General features: G+C 49.7%; 11 protein-coding genes across 11 annotated transcripts; 8 read left to right on the top strand and 3 right to left on the bottom strand.

The window, feature by feature from the left end:
* The first annotated feature begins 2,974 nt into the window (after window positions 1-2,974).
* On the top strand, window positions 2,975-4,614 carry ASPSYDRAFT_40184 (NAD(P)-dependent alcohol dehydrogenase). The gene is made up of 6 exons (XM_040846025.1): window positions 2,975-3,302; window positions 3,361-3,812; window positions 3,871-4,167; window positions 4,231-4,281; window positions 4,338-4,409; window positions 4,458-4,614. The coding sequence occupies exons 1-6, from the start codon at window positions 3,101-3,103 to the stop codon at window positions 4,527-4,529; spliced, it is 1,146 nt and encodes a 381-aa protein (XP_040709175.1). The 5' UTR covers window positions 2,975-3,100; the 3' UTR covers window positions 4,530-4,614.
* A 354-nt stretch (window positions 4,615-4,968) lies between these two features.
* Window positions 4,969-7,025, top strand: ASPSYDRAFT_64897 (aldehyde dehydrogenase family protein). Its single transcript, XM_040850293.1, has 4 exons — window positions 4,969-5,074; window positions 5,127-5,196; window positions 5,256-5,689; window positions 5,746-7,025. The coding sequence occupies exons 1-4, from the start codon at window positions 5,021-5,023 to the stop codon at window positions 6,637-6,639; spliced, it is 1,452 nt and encodes a 483-aa protein (XP_040709174.1). The 5' UTR covers window positions 4,969-5,020; the 3' UTR covers window positions 6,640-7,025.
* ASPSYDRAFT_190763 (uncharacterized protein) lies at window positions 6,776-8,703 on the bottom strand (the record flags this gene model as incomplete). The annotated part of the gene is made up of 6 exons (XM_040843637.1): window positions 6,776-7,079; window positions 7,133-7,215; window positions 7,268-7,942; window positions 8,004-8,299; window positions 8,391-8,535; window positions 8,590-8,703. 6 exons carry the CDS (start codon window positions 8,701-8,703, stop codon window positions 6,902-6,904), a joined length of 1,491 nt encoding a protein of 496 aa, XP_040709173.1. The 3' UTR covers window positions 6,776-6,901.
* A 433-nt stretch (window positions 8,704-9,136) lies between these two features.
* Window positions 9,137-11,281, top strand: ASPSYDRAFT_54652 (Zn(II)2Cys6 transcription factor; the record flags this gene model as incomplete). Its single annotated transcript, XM_040848890.1, has 3 exons — window positions 9,137-9,336; window positions 9,397-10,790; window positions 10,848-11,281. 3 exons carry the CDS (start codon window positions 9,137-9,139, stop codon window positions 11,279-11,281), a joined length of 2,028 nt encoding a protein of 675 aa, XP_040709172.1.
* A 189-nt stretch (window positions 11,282-11,470) lies between these two features.
* Window positions 11,471-13,341, top strand: ASPSYDRAFT_382035 (uncharacterized protein). Its single transcript, XM_040845667.1, has 4 exons — window positions 11,471-12,066; window positions 12,139-12,246; window positions 12,304-12,718; window positions 12,801-13,341. Exons 1-4 carry the CDS (start codon window positions 11,659-11,661, stop codon window positions 13,145-13,147), a joined length of 1,278 nt encoding a protein of 425 aa, XP_040709171.1. The 5' UTR covers window positions 11,471-11,658; the 3' UTR covers window positions 13,148-13,341.
* Window positions 13,342-13,374: 33 nt separating this feature from the next.
* On the top strand, window positions 13,375-14,117 carry ASPSYDRAFT_381905 (uncharacterized protein). The gene has a single exon (XM_040845661.1). The coding sequence runs from the start codon at window positions 13,535-13,537 to the stop codon at window positions 13,958-13,960; it is 426 nt and encodes a 141-aa protein (XP_040709170.1). The 5' UTR covers window positions 13,375-13,534; the 3' UTR covers window positions 13,961-14,117.
* Window positions 14,118-14,273: 156 nt separating this feature from the next.
* On the bottom strand, window positions 14,274-16,133 carry ASPSYDRAFT_85337 (sugar porter family MFS transporter; the record flags this gene model as incomplete). Its single annotated transcript, XM_040851511.1, has 2 exons — window positions 14,274-15,436; window positions 15,488-16,133. The coding sequence occupies 2 exons, from the start codon at window positions 16,131-16,133 to the stop codon at window positions 14,274-14,276; spliced, it is 1,809 nt and encodes a 602-aa protein (XP_040709169.1).
* Window positions 16,134-18,295: 2,162 nt separating this feature from the next.
* ASPSYDRAFT_381968 (DUF4267 domain-containing protein) lies at window positions 18,296-19,531 on the top strand. Its single transcript, XM_040845664.1, has one exon. It carries the CDS (start codon window positions 18,638-18,640, stop codon window positions 19,031-19,033), a length of 396 nt encoding a protein of 131 aa, XP_040709168.1. The 5' UTR covers window positions 18,296-18,637; the 3' UTR covers window positions 19,034-19,531.
* Window positions 19,532-19,976: 445 nt separating this feature from the next.
* ASPSYDRAFT_54648 (uncharacterized protein) lies at window positions 19,977-21,140 on the top strand (the record flags this gene model as incomplete). Its single annotated transcript, XM_040848889.1, has 5 exons — window positions 19,977-19,992; window positions 20,238-20,514; window positions 20,589-20,696; window positions 20,754-20,910; window positions 20,973-21,140. 5 exons carry the CDS (start codon window positions 19,977-19,979, stop codon window positions 21,138-21,140), a joined length of 726 nt encoding a protein of 241 aa, XP_040709167.1.
* A 699-nt stretch (window positions 21,141-21,839) lies between these two features.
* Window positions 21,840-23,457, top strand: ASPSYDRAFT_141018 (uncharacterized protein; the record flags this gene model as incomplete). The annotated part of the gene is made up of 5 exons (XM_040841097.1): window positions 21,840-21,942; window positions 22,003-22,248; window positions 22,305-23,105; window positions 23,159-23,332; window positions 23,381-23,457. 5 exons carry the CDS (start codon window positions 21,840-21,842, stop codon window positions 23,455-23,457), a joined length of 1,401 nt encoding a protein of 466 aa, XP_040709166.1.
* A 130-nt stretch (window positions 23,458-23,587) lies between these two features.
* On the bottom strand, window positions 23,588-26,027 carry ASPSYDRAFT_85333 (putative NRPS-like enzyme; the record flags this gene model as incomplete). Its single annotated transcript, XM_040851510.1, has 2 exons — window positions 23,588-25,468; window positions 25,539-26,027. 2 exons carry the CDS (start codon window positions 26,025-26,027, stop codon window positions 23,588-23,590), a joined length of 2,370 nt encoding a protein of 789 aa, XP_040709165.1.
* Window positions 26,028-26,169: the final 142 nt, after the last annotated feature.

The following is a 26,169-nucleotide window of genomic DNA, read 5'->3' as shown; positions in this document are numbered from 1 at the left end:
GCCGTATAGCCCCGCTGCAGGCAACAGAAGTCATAACACTACTCGCTCTGGCCGACTATCGAGTGTCCAGGTACGTCTAGACTCTTTCCATTATATAATTCTAGTGTTAATCTTGACATCACCAGATGGTTGCTGCAAAAACGACTGCTCAAACTTGGCTCCAGCACAGAGTGATAAGATGCTTATGTTCTAATTTCGAACAAAAAGGACGAGCCTCGCAGTACTTACAATATATCCACCTCCAGTACGGAAAGTGAGTATCGGGATATATGGCTACATCCCCAGGCATCATGGGCATCTAAAGCTTAGAATCCTCTATTCTGTGCCATTAGTCTGAATGTCCCAAAAGCACCCAGTCAGTGTCTGGTTTCTCGCGCCTGGTACTGAAATAGAATCGTTCATTATCGTTTTTCGGACAGACGGCAACGTCGTGGCTCTGGATAAAGCCACCAATTATGACTTAAACAATCCGGACTTGAGGGTTCTCCTTAGATCACAGCGTTCGTAAAGCGATCGTACTCTAATAGACTAACTCTATTTATTTTTCCTCTACATTTCTCTTTTCGAGCAAACCGACGAGCCTGTTGAGGCGAGCTTAAACCCGATCGCGGTGTACATGTTCGTAGTCTGCAGCACCGCGATACCAAGGGCCAAACAACACGAGGTATTGATTCATCTCCTTGGAGCTCAACAGCTGAAAAGATATGCATTACTGGCACTCTTTGGTTTTATCAAACCTAACAAGTGATAGAAAGGAGAACCTTGACTATCTGAGAGACCCCTGGACACTTCTACATTCTGGTTGGCGTAGATACAGATGGAAATTGTAGCATAACCAGTTGAACAGATATAACTATAGCCGTTGGCCCCTCTGTATCGCCAGGATGCGTGAATTACGCCTGATTTCTGTATACGCTCGGTCTTCGTCTTGCCGGTATATCCTCATGGTTGGGTTTTCTGACGGAGATTGTATTGTAGGGTTCAGCAATTGTATATACATGCATTTATTTGAGCCTCCTCGGCTTTCCCCGTAGTTTCGTATTCCGTGCTCTGTATCTTGTTGCAGGGTAGGNTGGGAACTATCCCAGCTAGGCGGCGATACAAACTCCTGGAACGCCTGGTTGAGCACTCCGCTGGCAGGTCTCGCCCTCTCGGCAATCTGCCGGGACCTGGCAGGCTTCGGTACCTACAGGGAGAGATGGTCAGCATGTTTGACAACTATCTGTAGATGGGAACATACCAATTGCCAGGGAGATGGCGAGCACGACGAAGGAGAGGAACTTCATTGTGGGTTGTTTATGCAGAGATGAGGATGATGTTATTTTAATGAGACTTGAGTTTGGATTTGTAGCTGAAGCCCGGCCAGCTCGCCTTATTTATGCTTTACTCGTCAGCCTCTCTGCCCGGTCTCGGAACCTCTGCACATTTGGCCCCCATGATCCTGTGCTGATGAACGAGAGTAAAGATGTCGAATCAGATGAGATAGTTGCAGATCAGATCTGGTTCCGCATTGTCCATCCTCCGATCATATACGATCATAAGACCCGGTCTGTCCACACCCTGCGATCTCGTGGAATAAGCCAGGCGGGGATTGCATAAGCCAAAGAGGCCAGCGGTATCCAGTACGTCTCCAGTATCCAGAGTTTGTCAACTTGTTGCTTTCATCCATTTTTCTGGTTGGGCGTATCTAATGCGAATATCGGAGGGTTCTGGCCCCAGCGTAATCCAAGTGGGCCCAGTGCGCCCAAAGTCTGGGCTGCGTTGTCATTATGGAGAATTGTTGGATATACCTCGTATATTTCAATGCCAGCTCAGTCGGTGCCTCGGATCAGATATGATTGATAACTATTCTTCGTGTTGACAATATCTGCACCCATATTCCAGCTCATTTTCTAGTTGCGTAACTTATAGTATTATGAACTGAATCTGTATGCATTCATCTCATCTTTCCTATTCTGCTTACAATTTTGAAGAATTAAAGGTTACCCGAAAGACAATAGGTCCCCGATCTGAATGACACTGGTGCGCATATATATATGTTTAGCATGTCTACATATTTTAATGCTGCAGTTAAGACCTGCCAGTCTTGTATTTGAGTGTTGAAAATGGAACACAGGTGTTGGAATGTTTAGTCAAGATACTGATTTTATTTAAGTATTGTCACCTGCACTGTCTAGTGAGTATTGCTGCCTATAGTGATGGCCGGATTTTCCCAAAAAGGAAGTCACGACTTGAGGTTGCGACTTCCACTTCGGGGTTAGTCTCACTTGTCCCACAATCCAACTCGGGGGACTCAGTCCAACTTGGCTGAAGTCCAGCGTTGGTTGAGATTTACTTGCGACCGGCAGAATTTCAACCAACAATGAACTTATCTTATCAATCAAAACATGCGACCCCATAAGAAAGATAAGGAATATGATCTGGATAGCGTTAACCAGCTCATGGCCAGACACTCCAAAAAAGAACCTCTGCGGCGTTAGCCATATTATAGACTTAAGGATAATGGAGCTTAAATTAGCCGAGAACGTATCCGCTGTAGATTGTTAGAACAGCTATCCCCAGGATGAGGGTGCAACCACTTGTGCACATTACATTAGTATGTATACTCCGTTCGGCTCGTAAGGGTTCACAATGGGGCTCACGGGCCAAGTCCAAAGATTGCCATGGAGTATAGAAGCGACAGGGTTACTTAGGGCTAATTAGGGTTAAAGTTACAACTTTTCAACTATGAATGTTGTTCAAGTACTCAAGCACTAAAGGGTTAGAGTGAGTTACAATTCAAAATAGAGGGAACACGAACTGTCGTCAATTGCCAGATGTACTGCGGTCCGAAATTGCGTGCTATCCATAATGCCCGTAGAGAAAAAAAGAATGCAGATCAAGGGCCTAAGCGTGGCCTTCGTGTGGCGGCCCGGGGAGATAAGAATGGCGGCAAAATTCCGCCATCCGGTAGATGGGAGGTTCAGCGACCTCAGCCGGGGGAGCTACTCTTACTCCAAGCCAACGCAACCGAGGGATAGATATATATATATATATATATAGCTGATACACTTTCTTTGTCGTCTAGCAAAAACCCCCCAAAGAAGAGGCACTCCTAAATATGACACAAAATTGTCGTGGGGTTGTCTCACGTCCGCCGCTGGAAAGTGGCGACCTTGACTTCAGACTGGAAAACCTCTCGATTCGCGACATTGAAGATGATGAATGCTTAGTGGAGATTGTGGCCACAGGACTCTGTCATACTGACCTGGGCGTTGCTTCGCGGCCGGACTCCATATTTCCGAGAGTTCTAGGCCATGAAGGTAAGTTGGCTACCCCTTGTCGGGGAAAGAAGTGATTTAATTAATAATTGCGGCTCAGGAGCCGGATATCTGAGAAAGATAGGCAATAAGGTAAACCGGTCGCCGATGAATCTTCAAGAAGGGGATCCTGTACTCCTATCAATCGCGTTTTGCAATGCTTGTCCAAGTTGCCGATCTGGACACCCAGCGTATTGCCAATCAGCTCTGAAGTTGAACTTTGCTCATCCGGGACGCGGTACCTACACAATGGCAGATGGGAAAGATAAGAACACTACGGTAGTTGGTGGGTTCTTCGGTCAGTCCAGTCTAGGAAGCCTAGCTATTGTGGATACCAGCTGTATTGTTAACCTGGCCGGCACTGTGAAAAGTCGCGATGAACTGAAGATGTTTGCCCCCTTGGGCTGTGGCTTCCAAACCGGGGCTGGCACGGTTATGAACCTAGGCAAAGCCTGCCCCAGTGATTCAGTCACTATAATCGGGATTGGTGGAGTAGGGCTTGCTGGTGTGATGGTCAGCGATCATTCTACCTATTCCAGCCGAATATTACCGCTAAAGTTGAACAATATAGGCTGCCAAAATCATCGGTTGCCAAAAGATTATTGCGATCGATAGAATCCCGGATCGACTTACTTTGGCAAAGGAGTTAGGGGCAACCCATGTGATCGATAGCAGCGCACTTGTGGGCAGCATAGAAGATGCCGTTCGAAATGTTACGGATGGGCTGGGGTCTTCTCTAACAATCGACACCACTGGAAACATTTCAGTCATTCGTTCTGCACCGGATATGACCGCTATATTAGGCAGAGTGATTTTGTTGGGCATGTCGAAACAGTCAATCGATGTCGATATTACGAAGTTCAAACTGGTTTGTGGAACATCATTTTGCCCTCCTTCAGGAATTTTGCGCTCTGACAAGGTTGCTATATAGTCAGGAAAGGTTCTCCTTGGCAGCGTTCAAGGCGATGTGATCCCCTCGCAGGTAGGCTTTCAATCGGGTGACTAGGTTCTAATTTGCTGACTAGAGTTATCTGAAAGTTCATTCCGCAAATGATATCATGGCACAGAGCCGGCAATTTCCCGATCGAAAAGCTTGTCCGCTTCTACAAGGTGGGTTAGCAAGTCGTAAAGCATGACACAAACTGACCATTGTTGTAGGCCAGCGAGATTGCTACTGCTGTAGCGGATACCAAAAATGGGACAACTGTGAAACCTGTCATCCTCTGGTAAAGTGTTTGTCGATAGTCCATAGCAACCCATCAAGCCTTGAGCATGAGAAATCCTGTTGCAATGCTCCAATTTATTTGCATGTAGACGAAAACTTAAATTACATTTACCCCTCAAAACTAAATATACATATATATATATTTATCCTTTCTCCCAAAGAACACGTTACAGCAGATTATTGACGGCCGAAAGCAAAAGCGGAATTAAAGCATGGAAGCTTGCAAGCATTCAATATATCGATTATTATTAATATTGTTATTATTCTCCCAGGGCTACTGTTGGATTGCACACCAAAATCCCCGACTTTCCCGGGGAGATAAGCGACAGAGTGGATCCGGACTTAACGGCTTAACGCCTAGTAACATCCAGCCAGCGGGGGCCTCTGACAGCTTTTCTTCAAGCCAGGAGCCACTTTTGAGAAAAGTACTCATCAATCACATCTGGCTGTCTCTTTACCAAAAAGTGTGGTTGTATAGAAGTTGACCTTGTGAGAAATGGCCTCCACAATGCCGACCGAATATGAAACCCGCCTATTCATCAATGGAGAGGTTAGTATGTCCGGAACACAGGTTTAGCTTCATGTCTGAGTTCTTGCTTCAGTTTCGCTCTGCGTCAAATTCCGAGACGTTTCCATTGAAATCACCAACAACCCTCGAGACGGTTGCTCAGGGTAAGCAGCACCGATATTGGTTCCCGAATCCAGACTTGAGATACTGACAGCATCATCAGTTGCGGAGGCGTCTATTCAAGACACGAATGACGCGGTTGCAGCGGCCAAGGCAGCCTTCCCTGCATGGTCGAATCTTTCGCCTCAGGGCAGAGGAGCATATATGTCGAAACTCGCCGACCTGATCCTGGAATCCGATCGGGAACTGGCTTATCTGGAAGCCATCTCAATGGGCCGACCTGTTTCTGGATACTGGGATGCAAAGGCTGCAGCGAAAAAACTTCAATATTTCGCAACAGCTGGCTGGAATAACCAGGGACAGACAAGTCTCAACACTCCAGGATTTGTCAACATGACATTCAGACAACCATTTGGGGTTGTCGCTGTTATTATTCCCTGGAATGTTCCTGTGTACTTTTTCATCAATAAGGTTGCACCTGCGATTGCGGCGGGTAATACTGTCGTCATAAAGAGCAGTGAGAAGGCGCCTCTAACAGTAAGTATCCCATATTACCTTGTTGCCGAAGTTTTTAATAATTTTCGCTGTCCCAGTCGGCGAAACTTGCGACCCTTATCCAGAGCGCTGGCTTTCCCCCAGGCGTAATCAACGTCCTTTCCGGGCATGGAAATGTCTCGGGTACCACGCTTGCACATCATATGGATGTCAGGTTGATCACCTTCACTGGCTCAGGCCGGACAGGACGTCTCATACAGCGAGCATCTGCAAATTCTAACTTGAAAAATGTGATTTTCGAACTTGGGGGTAAATCTCCCACGGTCATCTTTGGGGATGCAGATCTCGAAAGGGCAGCGAAAGAGTCTGCATACAGCATCCAATGGAATAGCGGCCAGGTATGCATGGCAAATTCTCGAATCTATATCCATGCCTCTATTGCAGAGAGATTCATCTCCCTGTTCAAGGAGAATTTCAGGTCTGTTACACTCGGTGATCCAACCAACCCCAATGTCAACCACGGACCACAGGCGGATGAAGTTCAATTTAACATTGTGAAACACTATATTGAGCTGGGAAAGAGAGATGGCAAGCTTATACTCGGGGAAGATGTCCCTGATCACAAAGGATACTTCATCCAGCCTACAATCTTCACACAGACACCAGAGGATGCCCAAATCATGAAAGAGGAGGTATTTGGACCTGTGGTTAATATTAACTTATTCAATACGGAGGATGAGGTAATCCACATGGTAAACTCCACCGAGTATGGTCTCTACGCTGCCGTTTATACCCGAGATGTGAGTCGAGCTATGCGTTTTGCCGTGTCCATGGAAGCTGGAACCGTCGGTATCAACTGCACAAGCCCATCCGGTGCTTTTGACATGCCTTTTGGGGGCTTTAAAAGCAGTGGAATAGGAAGAGAGGGCATTTCTCACAGCCTGGACAACTACTTGGAAACGAAGTCGGTGCTTCTGAGGGTCGATAACTAAGAAGAATTGATATACTAGAAATCAAAATTCTTCATATCTGCCGTATTTGTTTTCTGGCCTGTGAATATGACCATATGGAGCGAACCGTGTGGGTTATCTTTCGATAAGGGTACACAGGTTCTACCCTACAATACGGGATGAAGGATATTTAATGATGTACGCCGTGAACTCGGGGAATCAGGCACGTGCCTGACTATAAACAAATTGTATCCAAGATATTTGACACACGAGCTTAGTCATTTCGCAACTTTCCGTCTGGTGTTTAACTTGTATCATCGGAGCAAGTTTCGAATGCAGAGGTTGGAGGCGCCTGGCATGGCAGATCCCTCAAACGAGCGCCGAAAATTCTTAGCAGCAAGACAGGAATGAGTAACGCTACTACAATGGCAGCGAATATTATCCAGGCATTTTGGATACCAACTTTGTCAGTAAGAGGGAGCCTATTGAACAATTAAGCTATATGAATATCGACTGCAATGGGAAATATACTTACGCATAAAATGACACCAGGCATGAAAAGACCTGACGGAATACATTCAGAGCTGTCGACACTTCCGCACTTTGTGCTTTGTAACACTGAGAGTGAGGTCAGTATATTTCCAAGCAGAAGAGTCAAGGCACAGCCTACATCGGTGGTGTAAGAATAAATAGTTGTTGTTGCAATCTGGAGGCCCATGTTGGACAAGCCCATTCCAAAAGCGCTACCAACCCAGCTAACGGTCTCATAGTGAGTGAGACATACCCCCTCCACAATAATGCCAGCTGGGACAAGTATCGCTCCCCAAATCGCAGTTAGCCGCGCTTCAGGCAGGCGCACACCGTTATGTTTCATGGCATGTCGATTTGATAACCAATCTGTTACCCATCCGGCACCGAGCTCTCCGAGAACCCCACCGATTATAAGGGGTATACTGAGCATGAGACCAGTCTGGGGGGTGCTGAAGCCATAGAGTTTAGTGAAGAACTCGGCGCCGGTAAGGGCAAAGAGAACAGTGCCGTAGCCAAAACATGCCATATATAACGCAGTCGGAAAAAGAACAGCGAGGCATTTCAGCATTTGAAAAGGTCTGACGAAATCTCGTAGACGCGGCCGACGGCCGGGCACATTACTGTACCGAAATGTGAGATTGTTTATAAAGGACTGTTCTTGATGATGACCAGGTGCGGCTTTTGGAACATAAAGCGTTTCTGGAAGGCAGAATAGTGTCATAATGAATGTTCCAAGCTGAAGGTAGCCTGGAATATAAAAGCATGCCCGCCAACCGAGGGACTCGGCTGCAAATCCTCCAACAATCGGGGCAATCTAAAGTGCGATAAAAAAGTCAATTCATATTTGAGGCTTGAGAATAGGGTCGGTACGGTACGTTTGCGCCATTCGTCAAACAAACGGTGTAAATACCCATATAAACACCGCGCTGATGCATGAAGTAAAGATCGCAGATTGTTGCTGCACCCACAGACATGACGGACCCCGCTGCCAGGCCATTCAATGCACGAGTCACCATAATTCCTACCCATGAGTCACAGTAACCGGCACTGATATTTGTGATAGCGGCGACCAAGTTACCCACAAGGTAGATTGGTCGCCGGCCATATGCACTGGCTAGGGAAGTGACAGCTAACGGTCCAACACCAGCAAAGAGGAGAAAGAGAGTGAGCTCTGTGTTGTGGGAAGTGAGGTGTTAGTAGAGACGAACTACACCGACAAAAAAAAAAAAAAAAAAAAGAAAAGAACAGAAAAGAAAAGATACCGTAGCTAACTTCCAAAACGCTGAGTTGGAAGTGTTCACTCATGACAACAAAAGCTGGGTTTGGTGCTGCGGCTCCTAAAGGGCCTAGGAGGGCAAGCCAGCTGATTTGAAGCGCAACGCATAACTTGAGCGCTGGGTGCCAGTTCTATGCGCCGTAAGTATCAGGTTTAATGGAGACGCAGGGGTTTCAGGTGAGTACCAATGGGTCGTCTTTGTGGGACGAGGGCTGTGGCACAAGGGGAAGCCCATGACGATCATAGCGAATTGATGTAGCACAAGGAGGCTCGGGTTGATCCCCAGATTTAGGCGGCATGGTCTCGCAATGAGATATTTCGGATTTTTCTGGGTCCATAGTGATATTGTACGAATATAGTATCGGGCAGAAAGGTTGTAGCAAGAAAGCTGCCACCAAACGGCCAGCAAGGGGTGATTTATATAGATCGCATCGAGGGAAGGATTCCGCGTCGTCGAGCTTGGGCTCTATGGGGGCTGGAAGTAAGTCGAGTTGACCGCAGATGTCTATAGTAGGGCTAGAAAACGAGAGGCTGCCATGCATTGCAGGCCGGGGAGTTAAGACCGGACGATGACGGGCCAATGATACGATACGGTACGGTAATGCTGGGCGCTTCCCGGCGAATTGCCGAAAGGAAAACTGGGCGGGGACGATGCAGCTTTGGACTCTCCCATCTCCTGGAAAGACGGTTGATCCATGCAATCCTATCTGCGAACGAAGAATTGCTGTTGATATGGTTAGAGAAGGGTCCAGTGCGACCAAACGGCGCCGCAATCGGGTTCCCATTTCCTGCTTCAGTTGCAGGACGCTGAAGACCAAATGCGATGGCGCCAGGCCAGTATGCTCCACGTGTGCCCACAGCGGACGTCAATGTACCTTCGCCCCCCAAGGTATATCCCGAGGTGCTGGCACCATGATAATGGTCAAGGAAGAGTAAGAATCATGTTCCAACCACTGCCGGAGGCGTAGCTAAAGAAAATTGGGGATTTACAGCTATTTACGCACGTTGGAGAAACGGGTTGAGTCGCTCGAGAGAGTGGCGTTTCCTTTAGCTTCTGATGCAACAGTAGCTTCTGGGCGTCTCGTCGCTGGTGAAGATGGACATGCATCAGTTCAGACTGGCTCCCCATCCTCGAGAACCGTTGCGCCTCCTAATACAAACCATTCATCGACCTCGATGGTGGTCGACGCAGATGTATCAATCGGAGGCGTCTCATTCACGCAGGCTATTTTAAACAGCCTCCATGGTCGCAATTCTCCAGTGGCGCAATGCATCGTGACTGGTGGCGGGCCCCGCGAGAAGCAATCCTTGCTGACGTCGCAGGAGTTGTATACGCTGCCGGACAATACATCGGAGACTTTGGATCGATATTTTGCTCTTCGAAACATACTTACACCTTTGTTTCACGAGCCTACTGCAAGATCAATGTTCGATGCCGCCCTGCGTTGCTCAGCGGAAGAGAAATATCTGCATCGATCCTCACTTATTCTCTTGAATATGATCCTTGCACTTTGTACTTCTCACCGGCTGCTTGATGTCGATGAGAATGCTCTCACAGCACGGAAGCATTATGATATTGCGATGACACTTCTGCAGCCTACTATGTTGCGCGATTGGACCCTGGAACATGTCCAAGCACTGCTTCTAGGCGCTAGATATCTCCAAGGCACCACGTGTAGCGATGAATGCTGGAATGTCCTTGGTTTGGCGATTCGAATTGCTCATGGTTTACGTCTACATCAAGAGCCGCCGGAGTCAGATGCGCCACCGGTGCGTGAAACAAAGCGGAGAGTCTGGTACTCTGCCTACATGCTTGATATGCATTGGAGTATGGTATATGAGCGCCCACCAGCTATGAGATCCTCCGAATTCTCCGTCTGCGCGCCGGAAGATCTTGATGATGTGTTTATCCAGCCAGACAAGGTTCTCTACCCAAAGCCGAGGCTGCCATCATTCTTATCATTCTTCATTCAGAATATCACGTTGTATCGTATAGTTGAAAACGCTTTACCTCGCTTATCAGAGTGCGGGCTGGGGCGCCGAGAGACAGCAGAGTTGGTAATGTCGCTTGATGAAGATTACCAAACATGGCTACGAGAGCGTCCGGCACATCTCATCCTCAATCGCCAGGAACCCAAAGAACCCGTATGGATTCTTGCCTTGCGTGGTAATATGGTTTGTATCTTGATTCATCGGCAAGCACTGAAGGTGAGTTTACTTGAGCCAGACGAAACTGGGCCAATTGAAGAGTCCACGGTCTATCACATTTTACGTTCAAGTCAGAGGATCTGTGTAAATGCCGCAATGGATTCCATTGACATTGTCGCTCTAAGACACGACCAAACAAAGGAAGTCATGGGCCTTGACTGGTTCAATGTCTACTACTGTATGTTATCGCGGCCAACCACTATCATATTTGTTAGGTTCTAACCAGGTTCCACAGTATTCAATGCCGTGACAGCTTTGGTCTCGTATATAATCAATCCGCTCTACACCCGCAACCCACCTATCCTCGAGAAAATGGACAAGGCATTGCAAATGATCATGTCCATGTCAAGAAACCACTCTTTCGCACAACGGGCGCATTCTTTTCTACAACACCTCATCGGCTGCATGCACCAACGTCCGGAGCCCCGGGAACGAAGGCCGGAGAATTCCGTTCCCACTGAATGTGTATTGCCCACGGAGGCATTGCAATCGGCGCCATCAGAGGCTACGGAGCCCTCAAATATGTCTGCCGACTTTCACGCATTGTTTGGGTTTGCGCGGGAGCTCACGGACAACTTGGAGACACAGCTAGGCAATTTCGACTCTCAGGGCTTGTCCGAGTCTATGTGGACGTTTAACGAAGAGACTATATTTGATGGTTTTCCATAGAGCTTCTGTAAAGTAATTCGGAATGGAAATCGCAGTGCATCCAACTTTGCATTGGTCTTCAAAGCGGTTATCCGGCTTAGCTGAGCGATGCGCCAGGCTTCTTTGGGGGTTATTCTATGCCCTCCTAGTCTCAGATATCATGAGTTGGATTCAATTTCTCATTGACATCACTCTTCTTTACCGATCCGTGCAATATCTTCACGGAAACGTTCCGTGCTCCTTACAATGGCCGGGGTGTTAAGAAAGCAACAGGCCCCGCCGGGGAGATAAGCGCAAGTCCTAAAATGGTTCGACCACATAAATAATTAATCTCAAGCAGCCTCCTTGCAAGGCTCCTCATCACACAGTCCGCCATATCACTTCCACCCTATTCCAACATGTTTCGCATCGCTATCATCGGTGGCGGCATTGGGGGCTTATTCGCAGCGTTGTCCATTAAGCACCACTGTGAACCCAGTGACATTCACGTCGATATCTACGAACAGGCCCCTGAATATGGAGAAATTGGTGCTGGTGTGGGAATAGGCCCCAATGCTGCTGAACTTGTGAAAAAGCTGGGTCTCTTGGAAGAGGCCCTGAAGATCGCAGGTGACCGACAGGGCATCTGGCTTTCTTTCCGTCGATATGACACCGGCGCGGAGGTTCATACTGTCAGGACACCGACAGAAGGAAATACGGCACAGTTACCGATGCATCGCGCAGAATTCCTGGAGATTCTCTTGCGGGCCGTTGAAGACCGAGGGGCGGCAACTTTGCATACGAACAAGCAGTGCCAGGCGCTCGAGGTAGGTAGTGTTGACTCGAATCCTGCTTATGACTTATCACGTTTCGCTCAATTGCTTATTGACACGATATAGGATGACGGGGACAAAATGTCAATAACATTCCAAGATGGAACAGTCACAACAGCAGATCTTGTAATCGGTGCAGATGGCATCCACTCAGCGGTACGATCACACTATGTGGTATGTATTTCTCTTATCCTCAGTAACCAAAATCAAGCTGACCAACTACGGTGACAGAATGACAGCGCCCAGTATGGCGAAATGGTGGTCTATAGAGGTCTTTGTGACATAGACAAGATCAAGGACTCATGGACACTTCCAACATTTGCTGCACTTTTCATGGCCCCTGGAAAGCACTTTCTTACGTTCCCTATCAGCAACAACAAAATCCTCAATGTGGTCGGGTTCGTGACTACTCCATGGGAAGAGCTCGGGGATACACAAGAGAGCTGGACGCTCGCAAGTGAGAAAGCGGCCGTTGAACAAGAATTCAAGGATTTCGCTCCAGCCGTCCAGACAGTCATTGAGAATATGAGTGCCAATCCATTGAAATGGATTCTTTTTGACCGCAAGTCGAGCCCGGAATGGATCTTCTCGGGAGGCAAGGTTGCTCTGCTGGGCGATGCAGCTCATGCAATGTGTCCGCATCAAGGTAGGCCATGGCTTCTTTGAATTGAACGGCCTCCTTCAATTAGTTTAAAATACGGGTTACTGATTGCGTTCCTGTTTCCTAGGAGCCGGAGCTGGTCAAGCCCTAGAGGATGGGTATATACTCGGGCGGGCACTCCGAGAGTACTTCCGACCTCGCAGCACAACAAGCCGCTATACCATCGAGCAGTGCCTTCGTCTTTATCACTCTATTCGATACGCTCGATCGGAGAAAGTCCAAGTGACATCTCGCGAAGCAGGGGACTTATATGAGATGAAAGTCAAGGGAGTTGCTGGGCTTAGCTATGATGCAGGCCTTCCTGTTGTGAAAACTTTATTGGAAGACCGCATGAAGTGGATTTGGAATGAGGACATTGATGAAGTGTACGCAAGGGCGTGGTCTGAATGGCAGCTCTCGTATGCGTCACTTTAATGTGGGCTTTCCATGGTGTTGGTAACCAGACCATCTGACCCGATATCTCATTAGACCTGAATAGCATGCGATATGGCTCTACGGGGGTCTTCAGGAAATGGTACACTCTTCAAAGCAATATGTTGTTGCAGAAGCTTGCCGACCCAGCCACTCACAGGATGTCGACTATTGTTAGCTCGAAGCCACGCCAGGCGCCATGCCGAGATGTGGTAGTCGTAGTCCCAGGTAACTGCAGCAGCCCGGCCAAGGCTCTCGCTGCTAGATTACGAAGCTCCACTCTTTGAAGATGGAATGTGGAAGCACCATTCTCTCTCCTCTGTCTCCATTCCTCGACCGTATTATCATCCTGGGCAATATGCCATACAATGCTATCAATGACAGTCTAGCATGCGCGACCCAGGCCACAGCCGTCAAGCTGCAAATCGGCAAACTCTGCCAAGTTGGCTGGCTGCTGGAACTGACAACTGGGCATTCTGGCATGAGGGTAGGGTCATTATGATAGCGATGGGCCAAATCCGGCAGCCAGTTTTCGGCCACGAAACTTGTGATATCGTGAGTCGTGTGGCCTCCGAAACGACTGGGCTCTCTTGCAGAGCTCGCGTGGTCTTTGTCGTACCTGGGGCTGTGAGAAATCATATCCGAGCGCATGAATCGGTTGTTCAGGGACTGCCTGATAACATGTCGTTTGATGAAGCTGCTTCTATTCCAATCGCGTATGTCACTGCTTGCCGGTCCCTTGTCGAGGTAGCGAGACTAGAAAAGGGTGAGTCTGTTCTGGCTCACGCTGTAGCTGAAGGTAAGATACTTCCCTAACAAGGTCTACGATCACCTATTTGACTGCTCACAAAACTCTCTCTAAGTTTCGGCTGAGCCCTTATCCGTACTGCCAAGAGCTTGGAACCAGAGGTATGCTGCACGGTTGGATCTGATGCCAAAATGCAGGCTGTTGTAGCTCTTTCCAACGACACGGACGGAATTTTCAGCTTTTTATTTAAATGTAGTCATCCGCAGTGGATAGTGAATATTGCTGTCTATAGTCGTGGTTGGATGTTCCTAGAAAGGAAGGCACGACTCGAGGTTGTGATTCCCACTTTAGAATTATCCCTACTAGTCCTACCTAATACAGCTAAGCTGCGTCCTGGTCAGGTGGCCCCCAGTACTGTGCGAGTTTGGCGTCCAGCTCGCGTCCCTCCAGTCGCTTCATCTTCAGGCTCTGCTTGACCGGCGAGATTCCCTCTGCATTTGCCGACGCGAAAACCACATCCAATTCCTCCAGCGTCCGGCCCTTCGTCTCGGGGAAGAAGAAAAACACGCACGGTATCAGCACCGCATTGAACACCGCAAAAATCACATATGTCTTGTACCCCAGGTTCTTAAACGCCGGCGGGGTGATCATGACAATGAGGAAGTTGGATATCCAGTTGGAGCTGGTCGATAGCGCATTTGCTTGAATGCGGATGCGCAGGTTTGTTATCTCTGCTGGATACAGCCAGGTCATACCTAGCCAGCCAATGGCAAAGAACGTGTTGAAGACAAAGAGGAAAACCGTCGCCGTGACACCATATTTTGTGTCCAACTCTGGTGCTCCATTTGGGAGCGTTCGGCCTGTGGAAACTGTTCCTGCCAGGATAGCCATTGAGGACATCATCCCGAATGCACCAATTAGCATGAGTTTGCGTCGTCCTGTGCGCTCGATTAGGGGCAAGGCAACCAGCGATGCTAGAAAGTACTCCGTCCCATTACATGCTGCAAGGAGGCGGGACATGTCTGGAGTGAAACCTAGTGAATTTTCAAACAGAAAAGTGGCGTAGTAAGTAATCAAATTGATGCCGCACAGCTGCTGAAAGAACTGGGCTACAACAGCCAAGGCAGTGCGCCGGAGGTTCTGTGATGGGCCATTGGTGAGAAGCTCCCTGTACCGGAACGGCCCTCCCTTGCTCTGTGCTGCCAGCGCGTCGTTGATGTTCTGGATTTCCTGCTCGACTTCCCTGTCATTCTCGGGCTTTCCGACCAGGCGAGCGGTCACATCCCGAGCTTCCGTATGCCGTCCTTGCATGATCAACCATCGCGGAGAGTCCGGGAGATACAAAAGCCCGATCATGACAATGATGGTAAAGAATGATTGGAACATGAGCGGGAAGCGCCAGCGGACAGACCCAGTGAGGAAGTAGAACCCGTAGTCAACCCAGTATGCGATCATGATGCCAGCAGAGATCAGGGCGCCAGAGAGCATAATCAAGACGCCACGCTGATGTGGGCGGGCGCATTCACTTTGCCAGGTGGGAATTGCTGTTGTCTGGTCAGTGATATTGTCTGAGCATCAGATAAACTAGGACGTACTAGATGTCACCATTCCATTCCCAATCCCACCGACGACTCGCCCAGCAACGAATAGTCCGTATTCAAAGCATGCCGCCTGCATAATAGTGCCGATGATCATCAGCAAGGACCCCCAGAACGTCGAAGACTTTCTTCCCCAGCTCTCGCCGTAAACGAGAATCACCAGGGAGCCCAACCAACATCCTATCTGGTATATCGCCACGCCGGCAGCCTGTGTATTGGCGGACCCTTTGCAGTTATCCGGATGCGGGATCCTTCCCTCTGGAGTTTCAATCCAGCAAAGCGGGTTGAAGTCGTCGCGCGGCGTCATCAGGGAGAGTTGTTTCTGGAAGTCATCCAGGGTGAGCAGGGCGCTCAAAACGCCCTGGTCGTAGCCAAACATCAGGAAACCGCAGCTCGCAATGAACCCGATTGAGAGGTTCAGAGCACGGCCGGAGAGATGAGACCCTCGAACTCTCCATTCTGGAAGGTCACCCATCCAGTTGAAGTAGCTCCACAGACCGCTGGTTGCTTTGGTTCTGTTGCGCTCATGTTGGATGCGCTCGGCCTTGCTGGAAGCATCGCGATTCTCAACGTAGCTGGGGGAATTGGAAGAAGTAGAATCTGCCTTCTCCTGGAGAGGAGATGAGCGAGTTGTGTCGGACATTTCAAACCAGCAATGCCAAGGGGAACAAGTAAGCAAGCACTGTAGATGCCACCCTCGTCTCTCCCCGCGGAGGCAGAAAGATTTATACCCACTGCCACGCGAGAGAGTGCGAGAGGCATTCTGACCTGCGGACGGCAATCCAGCACGCGGTGACAGTGTACGACGATATGCGGTCGTATTTCGTCTGAGACACGCTGGGCACGAACTTGGCGATGGCGGAACTGCCTAAAACGGCAAACCAGGGCAGCCCAAGACAACACCAAGCATTGGCGCGTCCTTCTATCCTTCGTGGCGGCGTCTAGGCGGCTTCTAGGCGGCTGCATCTGGCGCGGCCGATGTCATGCCGCCCTGATCCTGTTTCGGTTCCCTGTTTGCATCGGCCCAGTCTGGTTCGCGTGATGACTGCCCCAACCCCGAGGTATAACCACCAGAGACGTGCGACAGTACTCAGCAGACTCGCGGCAGCTGAACATGGTCTTGATTCAATGGCCAAGGAAAGATATCAGGCCGCCACTGGACGCAGATACAGAATTGGGATCCACATCTGCTTAGCCTTACGTCGACCAAGAACCGTATCTTGTCAGTAAGGGGGTAGATCGCGCAGCACGCTGAACCTTGGATGCACGCCCGGCTACTCCGCCTGTGGCCTGGTGCAGCTGTGCGGAACTGTTGCTCTGAGAAATCTATCTCTACGTTGCCCGTCCCGTATGAAGCACCCGATATTGGGCAGGAACCAGACAAGTACATCGGGCTAGCATCGCGAGTTATAAATGCCGCAGCGATCGACATAAGATCTACAGCTCGGCTCTCTCGGCTCATTAGAGAACGGGCATCCGTTATACGGGGTTGTATCGGGGTGGTATCCGGGTGGAAAGTTACATCAGCCTTCTAAAGTTTCATATATTTTTCGACAGAATGCGGGAGAGGTGACGGCACCCATGATAGCAAGTTCCAGACGACACCTGTGTGAGGATTCGCATGCTGTCCTGTCAAAGAAACTGCCATTGAGTGGCTGCGATGCAGCGACATGGTGAGCCCGAGAGGTAGGGTCTTGGGATGGACAGGGGTTGGCTTACGCGGAATATCCCACGGAACCGGGCGCAGGTGGGATCGACGAGAAATTCGATACTAATTAGCATGGCCTTTTCAGATTGGGGTGAGTCCGAGCGACACATTACCCAGAATGCATTCACTGTGGATCTGCTTCCACGAGCTTTGATTCCACGCGTGGTCGTCCTTGCGTCGCTCCTTGCAGCGCCATCGAAAGCGGCTACTGCTGAGATTGCACACTCTCCAAGCCCTATCGGCAGGCAGTTAAATGTCTGTCTCACCGACCTTGCTGTTCTGTGATTCGGTGTCTGTTTTATACCGCTGCCGTTCGAGCATATTCAGGCCGCTACAAATTGCCTTGACCCGCGTTGCTTTAGCATATCGCCGAGGGAAGCACTGTAGATGGACCCCNCGGAAAGGATCGGGTTTTACAAAAGTGCCTTTCCATGCGCTTGCGTAGCCAGGCTCGTTAGACAATATCCTCAATTTCCGGGACGCCAAACTGCACTCGGCGCGTCGGACGCTCGACGCCCGGGGGTTCACATTGCAGAGCCTGCGAAACGAGCGGGAGCTCAAGGCCCGTGAAATCACCAATTTGACTATGCAGAGGATCAAGGGCGACGCGATGTAGGGGAGGGCCGAAGTGATGGAGCGGACTCTTATGGCCAACGGAGTCGTTTGCTCGTTTCCGTTCGGCGGCGGCACATTTACGGTTGTCAAGGGAGTCCAGAAACCATTTATCCTCATGCTAGAACGCCGGATGGGAGACATCGCACATTCGGCCAAGCATTTTCTTCCACCGCGCTACTACATTGGTAGAATACTAGCCTAGGTTATCCCGCAGCTGCAAGAAGTCTTTTACTCCCAGGAAAGGATACAATTTCATAGCGGGCATCCCTTGGACCGGAGATGATGTACCACACTGTAGTTGATTTGATGGAAAGAATGACGGTGTTGATTGTTGACCGGGAGACGCGAGAGTGACGCGAGACCGCGTTCGAGTCACGTTTCTTGCTCGGCAGTTCTTCAGCCGACCGCCGTCTCTTTCTCTCTCAGTGCAGCATCGGCGCCGCGACTCCGTTGGCCGACGAGTCCGCCAATCAGGGCTCCTCCCGCGGTCCGAATCTGTCAGTATATTGCATGGATAAAGTATTTGCGATATTGTATTCGAGTAGAGAAGTCTTGGTGTTGGATGATGCATCGGCGTTTCTTGTTTGCGCTCTCCGTCCCCTCAGCCTGTCAAGCGTTTCCTCCTTCTCCTTAAGACCTGGAATTCTTCCTCTGGGATGCTCACCTTCTAATTTCCTCTTCCTGTCGTATTTGCATATCCGCTGTACTCCTGCATCCCCCTTTATTAATTACCTTTACACTTCAGTAAGACCACTAGCCTGTGGCTACGCCCAGACTTCTGACCTCGACAGTCGCTTTAAATTACCAATACCTTCCAAATAATCATGGCACTGTCTCAGCATCCCGGTCTGCAACTTGGAACCAAGGCCTTTGCCCTCATCGCGGTCGGGTTTGGCGTCAACGCCATCTTCCGCCCTGAACACGCTCTCAGCTTCTTCGAGTGGGAGATGCCCACCACCCTGGCAGAAAGACAACTCGTCGAAAGTCTGCTTTACGCCTACGGTGTCCGTGATATCTTCTGGGGGTTCGCCACCTGGATCGCCGCTGCCTACGGCACCCCCAGATCCGCCGGCTGGACTCTCGTGGGAGGCAGTGCGGTGGCATTCGCTGATGGGGTAATCTGCTACTCTTGGGGACACGGCCACTGGGGTCACTGGTCCTACGCCCCTCTCTTTACTTTGCTCGGAGCGACTTTGTTGGGTGTATTTGACAAGGCATAGACGTATGATGACGACGACGACTGGCGTCTTGCTTTAGTTTCGAAGTATTACTTGGAGCGCACGTTCGACAATAACTAGATGAAGATACAAGAAAAGCAAATAGGATCGTTCTTCGGCACTGTAATCATCAATTGTCCACTCTCCTCGGTCAGTAAGGGGCATCCTGGCGGAGAAGTACTATATCCTGTTAGAAACTGATACATTTTCCACATTCAGGGCAGGACTCCTAATGCGGGGGTGGCTGTCATCCTTCCCCACAGCGATACCCCGGGTTTGGTATTTAATTTCTTCCAAGTTTCAATAGCAAATAAGGTCCGTACTGAAGGGCAAGTCAGACAGAGTTTAAATTGCCTTTCGGCGTGGGCTCCCTGCCTTCGAGCCCTGACTACCCCTTGTGTCTTTGCTGGGGCTGTATAAGAGCACAGAATACCATATCCGAATATGTTAGCTATTCTACACAATCTCCACTCGTTCTTGCTAATTTAAGTGTCTCCTTTTTACAGATTTGGAAATGTGCCGAACCTGGAAGGCATTGTATTGGCATTTGAGTCGCTCACACCAAGAGAACGTAACAGAGGATGCCCGTCAGTTGACGACATTAACATTGGCATTTTGCAATGAGTATGCGGAACCGATGCCACACGGCTTCTCATGACACCAAATATTAGACATGGAAAGAATAATACGGCTGCCCCAGTCTCAGTCTTGCCTCTTATGAAGTCAAGAAGAAAGACCATGCTTCTGTTGGTATGTATGTGGATCGTCTGGTTCTCCGTGGTTGTGGAGTTGTCGTTAGTGACGAAGGTTTAGCTGTTCGTTCTCCGGAATCAAGGCCGACTTTACGGATACTCTCCGTTATATGGGGCTCTGCCCAAGAAGCCGTGCCAATAAAGATGAAACAAGCGAGTCGCTGTTCCACGCCTGTTGCAAAGTTCTCCACGATATGTCCATTCCCACCAGTAAGACAGCGTGCTGGGTATGGTGCCAAGTAGCTATCTACCAGCCAAGAGAAAATGTTCCCTAGTGAGGCCCAAATGATCCCCGGCGTGTGGCATAACAGAGCTAATGTCCACCTGTCTTTCCGGGCTTTTTCGCATCAAGACGTCCATTTATGCCGGACCATCTCCAGATAAACCACCCGCAGACCACGCGCCCACTTGCATACCCTAATTTTCATCCGCGATAACTTCATACCTGATTACAGGCTCCTCTCGCGGGATTGGCCTCGAAATCACCCGACAGTTGGTCGAGACNGATGCCGAAATAACCATTTTTGCTGCAGCCCGGTCAGCCAGTGCGTCTGGCTTTAAAGAACTCTTGGAAAGGCATCCAACGCAAGTCATACACGTGCCTTTGGAAGTCACCAGCGAAGATAGCATCAAAGCCGCGGTGTCACTTGTAACCACAAAGCTTAACGGCAGGGGCTTGGACGTGCTCATTAATAACGCGGGCGTCATGAACTCGTCGCGCCTTGAGGACATGTGAGTCTCGCACTCACTCGGAGACGAGCAGGCTGTGCTGAAGACAGAGCTTTACTGAGAACTAATGACTAAAGGACTGACCTTGACGAAACGTTCCGGACTAATGTCAGCGGCGTGCACTCTCTTACGCGGGCCTTCCTGCCAATTATGAGGGAAGGTAGAGAGAGGAAGATTCTCAATATGTAAGTCATTTAAATATCGTCCATTTGCCGTAAACAACTAAAACAGTGAGCCACTAGGTCTTCCACGGTTGGCTCCATTACCTTGCAGCCAGTCTTCCGTATGACGCCCGTGCCTTCATACAAGGTCACAAAGTCCGCATTGAACATGCTTACTGTGCTCTATGCCGATGAATTAAAAGATGAAGGCTTCACTGTCTTCTGTGTCAGCCCCGGTGTAGGTTTCCTCGGTTCATTTATTCAAGATTGACATAACAACTGACGAGCAATTAAATGAAGTGGCTGAAAACTGATCTGGGAGGTGAGAACGCAGATCTCCCTGTGGAAACCGGCGTCAAGTCAGTGTTGGAGATTCTTTCGGGTGTTGGCCGAGAGGACAACGGTCACTTTTTCAATATCAAAGTCCCAGGATGGGAGAAATACCAGGGAGAGGAGGTGCCCTGGTAGGTGGATTGTTTCAAAGTACGAGTAGAGCTGTTCCAGCTATTATTAATTCGCAACCATGTGTAGATTGATACTTTTGCCCGCACATCATATCTACAGCTCCCACTTTTTCTCTAGGATTGAACAATGCTCCCATACTCGGACAACACTAAGAATACAAGGCATGGCGGAGGATGACTTCGCTTCGGGTTGGGCATTCGGGGATGGTTGATATGTCCATCATCGTCCGCATATCGCCTCGTCCAGGCAACATAAATAACGACCGCCTTTGCTGTCTGTCTATGGTGATATATTTACAGTAGGACAGACCAACAAGAACAGTCTTTGCTAGTCAGTGGAAGCTCCATGAGGTCAACTAATACGAACTTCAAGCCACTTTTTGAAAGAAAGCAACAACGCAAACATTTATAATACGGACTCCTGTATCACCATTTCAGCTGGGGAATGGAGGAGAAATAGTGCAGCCAATTGGGGAACGGAATCTGGCGGCTGGTGGGGCACTTGGATTGCTGTCGACTCCACCGTTCATTCGACAGTTGTTTGGGAGTTTATTTGTTCACCCCTTCCGGACTGTTGTCAGAATAAGTGCATCCCTTCCCGGCCCGTCACCTTGAACCTTGCGCCGACCCTGCGCTGATTTTTGCACCATCCTTCCGTGGTTGACGTGCTTTTCGAGGCTCACGGGCTCCGACGTCAGATAACATGTTTCACGGTTGCATCAAGGAGTATGACGCGCCATGGGGCCATCGATGGCGGTCGTCTGATACCTTCATTGTCAGCACGATGGGCCTGGCGATGTTTACTGGTAAGTTCATTCTGCACCGCACAGATCGGGTACGTTGTTTTAAATCATGGCGATTTTTAGACATATTGCTTTTCGCGTTCATGATACCTCTACTGCCGACGATACTAGAGGATAGAATTGGCTTAGACCCAAGCCTTACCCAGAGATACACGTCTATATTCCTTACAGAGGGGGCGCTTGTTTCGATCATATCGAGTCCATTTGTTGGGTCGCTGTCCGACGCGATCTCCAGCAAAAAGCCACTTTTACTTTCCCTCCTTGTATTGACCTTGATAGCTTCTGCCTGCCTGTCGCTCACATCCCGCTGTATGTATACTTTACTCCTTGCGATTTTGCCGGTTGAAACCTGACCAGGAATACAGTGCTGTGGTTATTTATAGGTCGCTTCTTCCAATCCATCACTGGCAACGCCATGTGGATCGTAGGCATGGCAACTATGGTCGAGAACTTGGGGCCAGAGCACATGGGCAAGATAGGCGGCCTGGTTTCCACGCTTGAAGCCGCAGGAACCACCGCGGGACCATTTCTCGCGGGACTGTTGTTCGAAGCAGGAGGGTACTGGTGTGCCTGGGCGGGCCCGGCGGCATTTCTCTTAGTGGACATAGTCATGCGTCTTCTCATGGTCGAAAAATCTTCCAATTCTCGCTCAACGGCAGCGGACGGTGTACGGGATCCTCTTCTCGACGATGACGCATCTACAGTGGGCAGTGACCGGCCTGAGAATTCGGTTTCTTCAGACCTGCGAAGTTGGCGATTCCATGCCTACATGTTCCGTCAATCGCGCTTCGCTGCGGGAATCTTCTGTGCTTTCGTTTTTGCTATGGTGATTGGGTGTTTGGAAAGTACCATATCAGTACATGTCAAAGTCGCATTCGGATGGAGAGCCTTTCATGTCGGAGTGTTGCTGGCAATGATTCAGGGGCCCGGCATACTGTTGGCAGCTTCAGTAGGCTGGATGAAAGACCGCATCGGGTCGCGATTTCCGACCGCGGTGGGATTTTGGGGGATAGCGCCTTTGATTACGCTTTTGGGCATTCCCGGCGACGAGCTATTTCCCTGGGTGGAAGAGGCCCACTGGGTGAAGAGCGTCTTCATGGTTTGCATAGCGCTGATCGGGTGTCTACTATCCCTTCTGAGTGGGGCCGGCTCTGTAGAGACAGCTGGTAAGTGCACGCGTATCAGAAACATTTCCGGAAGCTAAAAAATATCCTTACAGACACGATCAACGCCATCGAAGAACGCGAGCCTGGTAAATTTGGTCCTTGTGGGGGGTATTCGCGCGCCCTGGCCGTGATCAATATGACATGGATGGCTGGGCTTATGACCGGGCCAGTTTTGGGGGGACTTTTAGCAGAGACATTTGGGTATTTTGTGCTGCACTGCTGCCTTGGTAAGGTTCCTCCCAGTGAATATAGAAGGCATTTTCTGATTGTACCAGGGGTCGTAAGCTTTACAGCAGGATGTGTCGCTCTACTTTTCCTTCGCTCTGTTTCATATGCATCCACTGGAAATTAATGAGGTAGTTATGGGAATTATACCTACAATAGAAAAGTAATGTCTAAAATTAGTCTACGCGGCGTACTTAATTCATTTTATTCAATCTATTGCCATTGGTATTTATTTGTTGCTAAGCCTGAAAGGAAAATCATGGAGGGAGAAGGTCCGAGTCTTCCGACGAGGAGCGGCTGCGTTCTTCACACATTTGAGCATAGAAATGATGTGAAACCAGACGGATCATCCTGCGATCAGTCTTTTTCGAGGGCGTGCGAGGTACTCGCGTACCTAGCAAGAACAACGAAGGGATCATATAAGTCGGGAGGAATACGGCCAGGGAATCTCTGATTTGGTCCACTTTCTGGACAGCGCTCTGGTCTTGACTTGCGTCTTTTAGAGACAGATCCCCCGTCTCGGAGCTGTCTGGATGGTCACTGAGGTATAGAAAGGCGGCTAGACAGGGGCTTTGTTTCCCATCAATGACACCGAGAAGATCTACCACAATGGCATCTTTGGGCGTAAGACATTTTCTTGCAAGGTGCTCGACCTCAACCACGTCGATTCGACACCCGTCGAGCTTAACAATCGTGTCCTTTCGCCCAATATACTCGATCAGTCCGTCTTCCGTGTATCGTGCCAGGTCTCCCGATCGATACAAGCGAGCAGACTGTCGGTCTGGATGGAGTTCAGTCAACCAGCGCGGAATTGACTCCAAGAAACCAGCTGGTTTGGTGCGATCTGATGCCTGATGATTCTGATCAAGATACCCTCTTGCAAGATGAGGCCCTTCAATCACCACCTCACCAATGGCACCAACTGGAACCAGCTTCTCTGGACAGGTTGGGTCGATAAGCCAGATAGCACCGCTGGACGGCCGGCCGATAGTGGCAGGAGCACTGCTAGTGGCATGTACATTGTCGTTGTATGCACAGCAGACCGCTGCTTCACCCATTCCGTACTGGTTAATGAGCTTTGTCGAGCTGTGTGCCCAGTTATTCAAAAGGTCTTTCGGGAGAGGCTCTCCACCGACGCAAAGAATTTTGAGACTGCTCATTGCTTCTGGATTTGCCTTTATAGCCACGGTAGGTGTCAGGAACGCAATGTTGGCGTTGAGACTTTGAATGTAGTCAGCCAGGTCCTGAACAGATTTCATCGGCCCCGGCACACAGCAGCAGCCTCCTAGGATGAGAGGGACCAAGAACTCCAGGTTGCTAATATCAAACGCGTAATCGTCAAAATGCAAAAACCTGGTATCTTGGTCGAGGCCGAGATTCCTTGCATAGTCATGAATGGCCGAGGCGTAAGACTTGTGTTCTTGTACAATAGCCTTGGGCTTACCGGTGCTTCCAGAGGTGAAAAGCACCGTACAGGCGTTGGATGGATCAACCACTGGCAACGAGGAAGATGCAGGCTCCAGTGGGAGGGTTTGCAGCCATTCAGGCGTGACTGTGACGACCGTGTCTATTTTATCGCGGAAGTGGTCCGCATACCCAGGATCGCTCAGCATGATCTTTGCATTGGTGCGCTGTATCACCGAGTCGAGATAGGCTGGAGGATTGCTGGAGTGGATCGAGATATAGGCTCCCCCGGCTCGCAGAATGGCCAACCGCGCCACAATCGCCCATGTTGACTTCTGGAAACTGCTCAGAACAAATGATTCGGGTTGTACACCCAGGCTTGTGAGATGATGCGCTAATCGGAGCGACAGGTTGTTTAATTCCTGATATGTCAGGTCGCCATCGAACGAACGAACCGCACGTCTTGTGGGATGCCGTCGGCAATTCTCCACGATCAAATCGTGCAAACAATGAAGGCTACCGGCTGTTTTGGTGTGTGTCAGGCCTTTGAGGACCTGTCGATGAAAGTCCGAGCAGTAATCAATCTCGTCGAGCTTGAGGGTAACCGGATGCGCTGTCAGCTGGCGGAGAACGCGCTGGAAGGTCCACAGCATGCTTGTATTCAAAGAGCTTCCACCCGTTCGTGAGTTCTCGATCCTGGCGACTGTTCGATTATCGTGCTGGATGACCGCAAGCTATACGATGGATGAAGAAAGAAATGTTAGATAAAGGACGGGCCAAGGTGTCGAGAATAAGCATACTTACCTTTAGATTTTCGCTGCCTGGGCTTGATCGAGCCAAACATAGACCTGGGGCCGTTGTGTATATAAGCGAAGTATAGGCAGTTTCAGAGTGGCCATGTTTAGCAATTTGAGGTCCATGAGATTTCGATGATACTCTGCCGGTTTTTTGAACTTCCAGCGTCTCGAGCAGCTTCCTGACATCCCAATCGGGGCCCACCCGCACTGTGAAAATAGTAGGGGACTTTAATCTCGGGATTGAGTCGTCCTCATAACTCAATGTTGTCACGTCTTCGGGACGGAAGCGATGAAGAGTAAGGATCCACGCAGCCTTCAACAGATCAGTGTCCAAGATCGATGTCAGCGCCCGAGTCTCTTGAGGGCGAGACCAGCAATGGCCCAGGTCGAGCTCAACGACATCTTTGCAGGCGCATATAGACTGGGAACATTTTCGGGATTTAATAGATGTCTGTGGTAATTCAGGAATCGGCCTCTCCAGCAGAATAGGCGCCATCGTGACACAGGTTGATTGAAGTGAATCGAAGAAAGCTTCAGCTCGGTGGTTCGCAAACGGCACTGCATACGGGTATTTACGACAGCTGACGACCGCCAAGGTTGCGGGACGTCAGACAGTGACAGTGATGGAACAGACGAAC

The sequence above is a fragment of the Aspergillus sydowii genome (genome assembly GCF_001890705.1).
Source record: "Aspergillus sydowii CBS 593.65 unplaced genomic scaffold ASPSYscaffold_1, whole genome shotgun sequence".
Lineage (NCBI taxonomy): Eukaryota > Fungi > Ascomycota > Eurotiomycetes > Eurotiales > Aspergillaceae > Aspergillus > Aspergillus sydowii.
The sequence above is the reverse complement of the archived record's forward strand: the minus strand, read 5'-3'. Positions and strand labels throughout refer to the sequence as shown.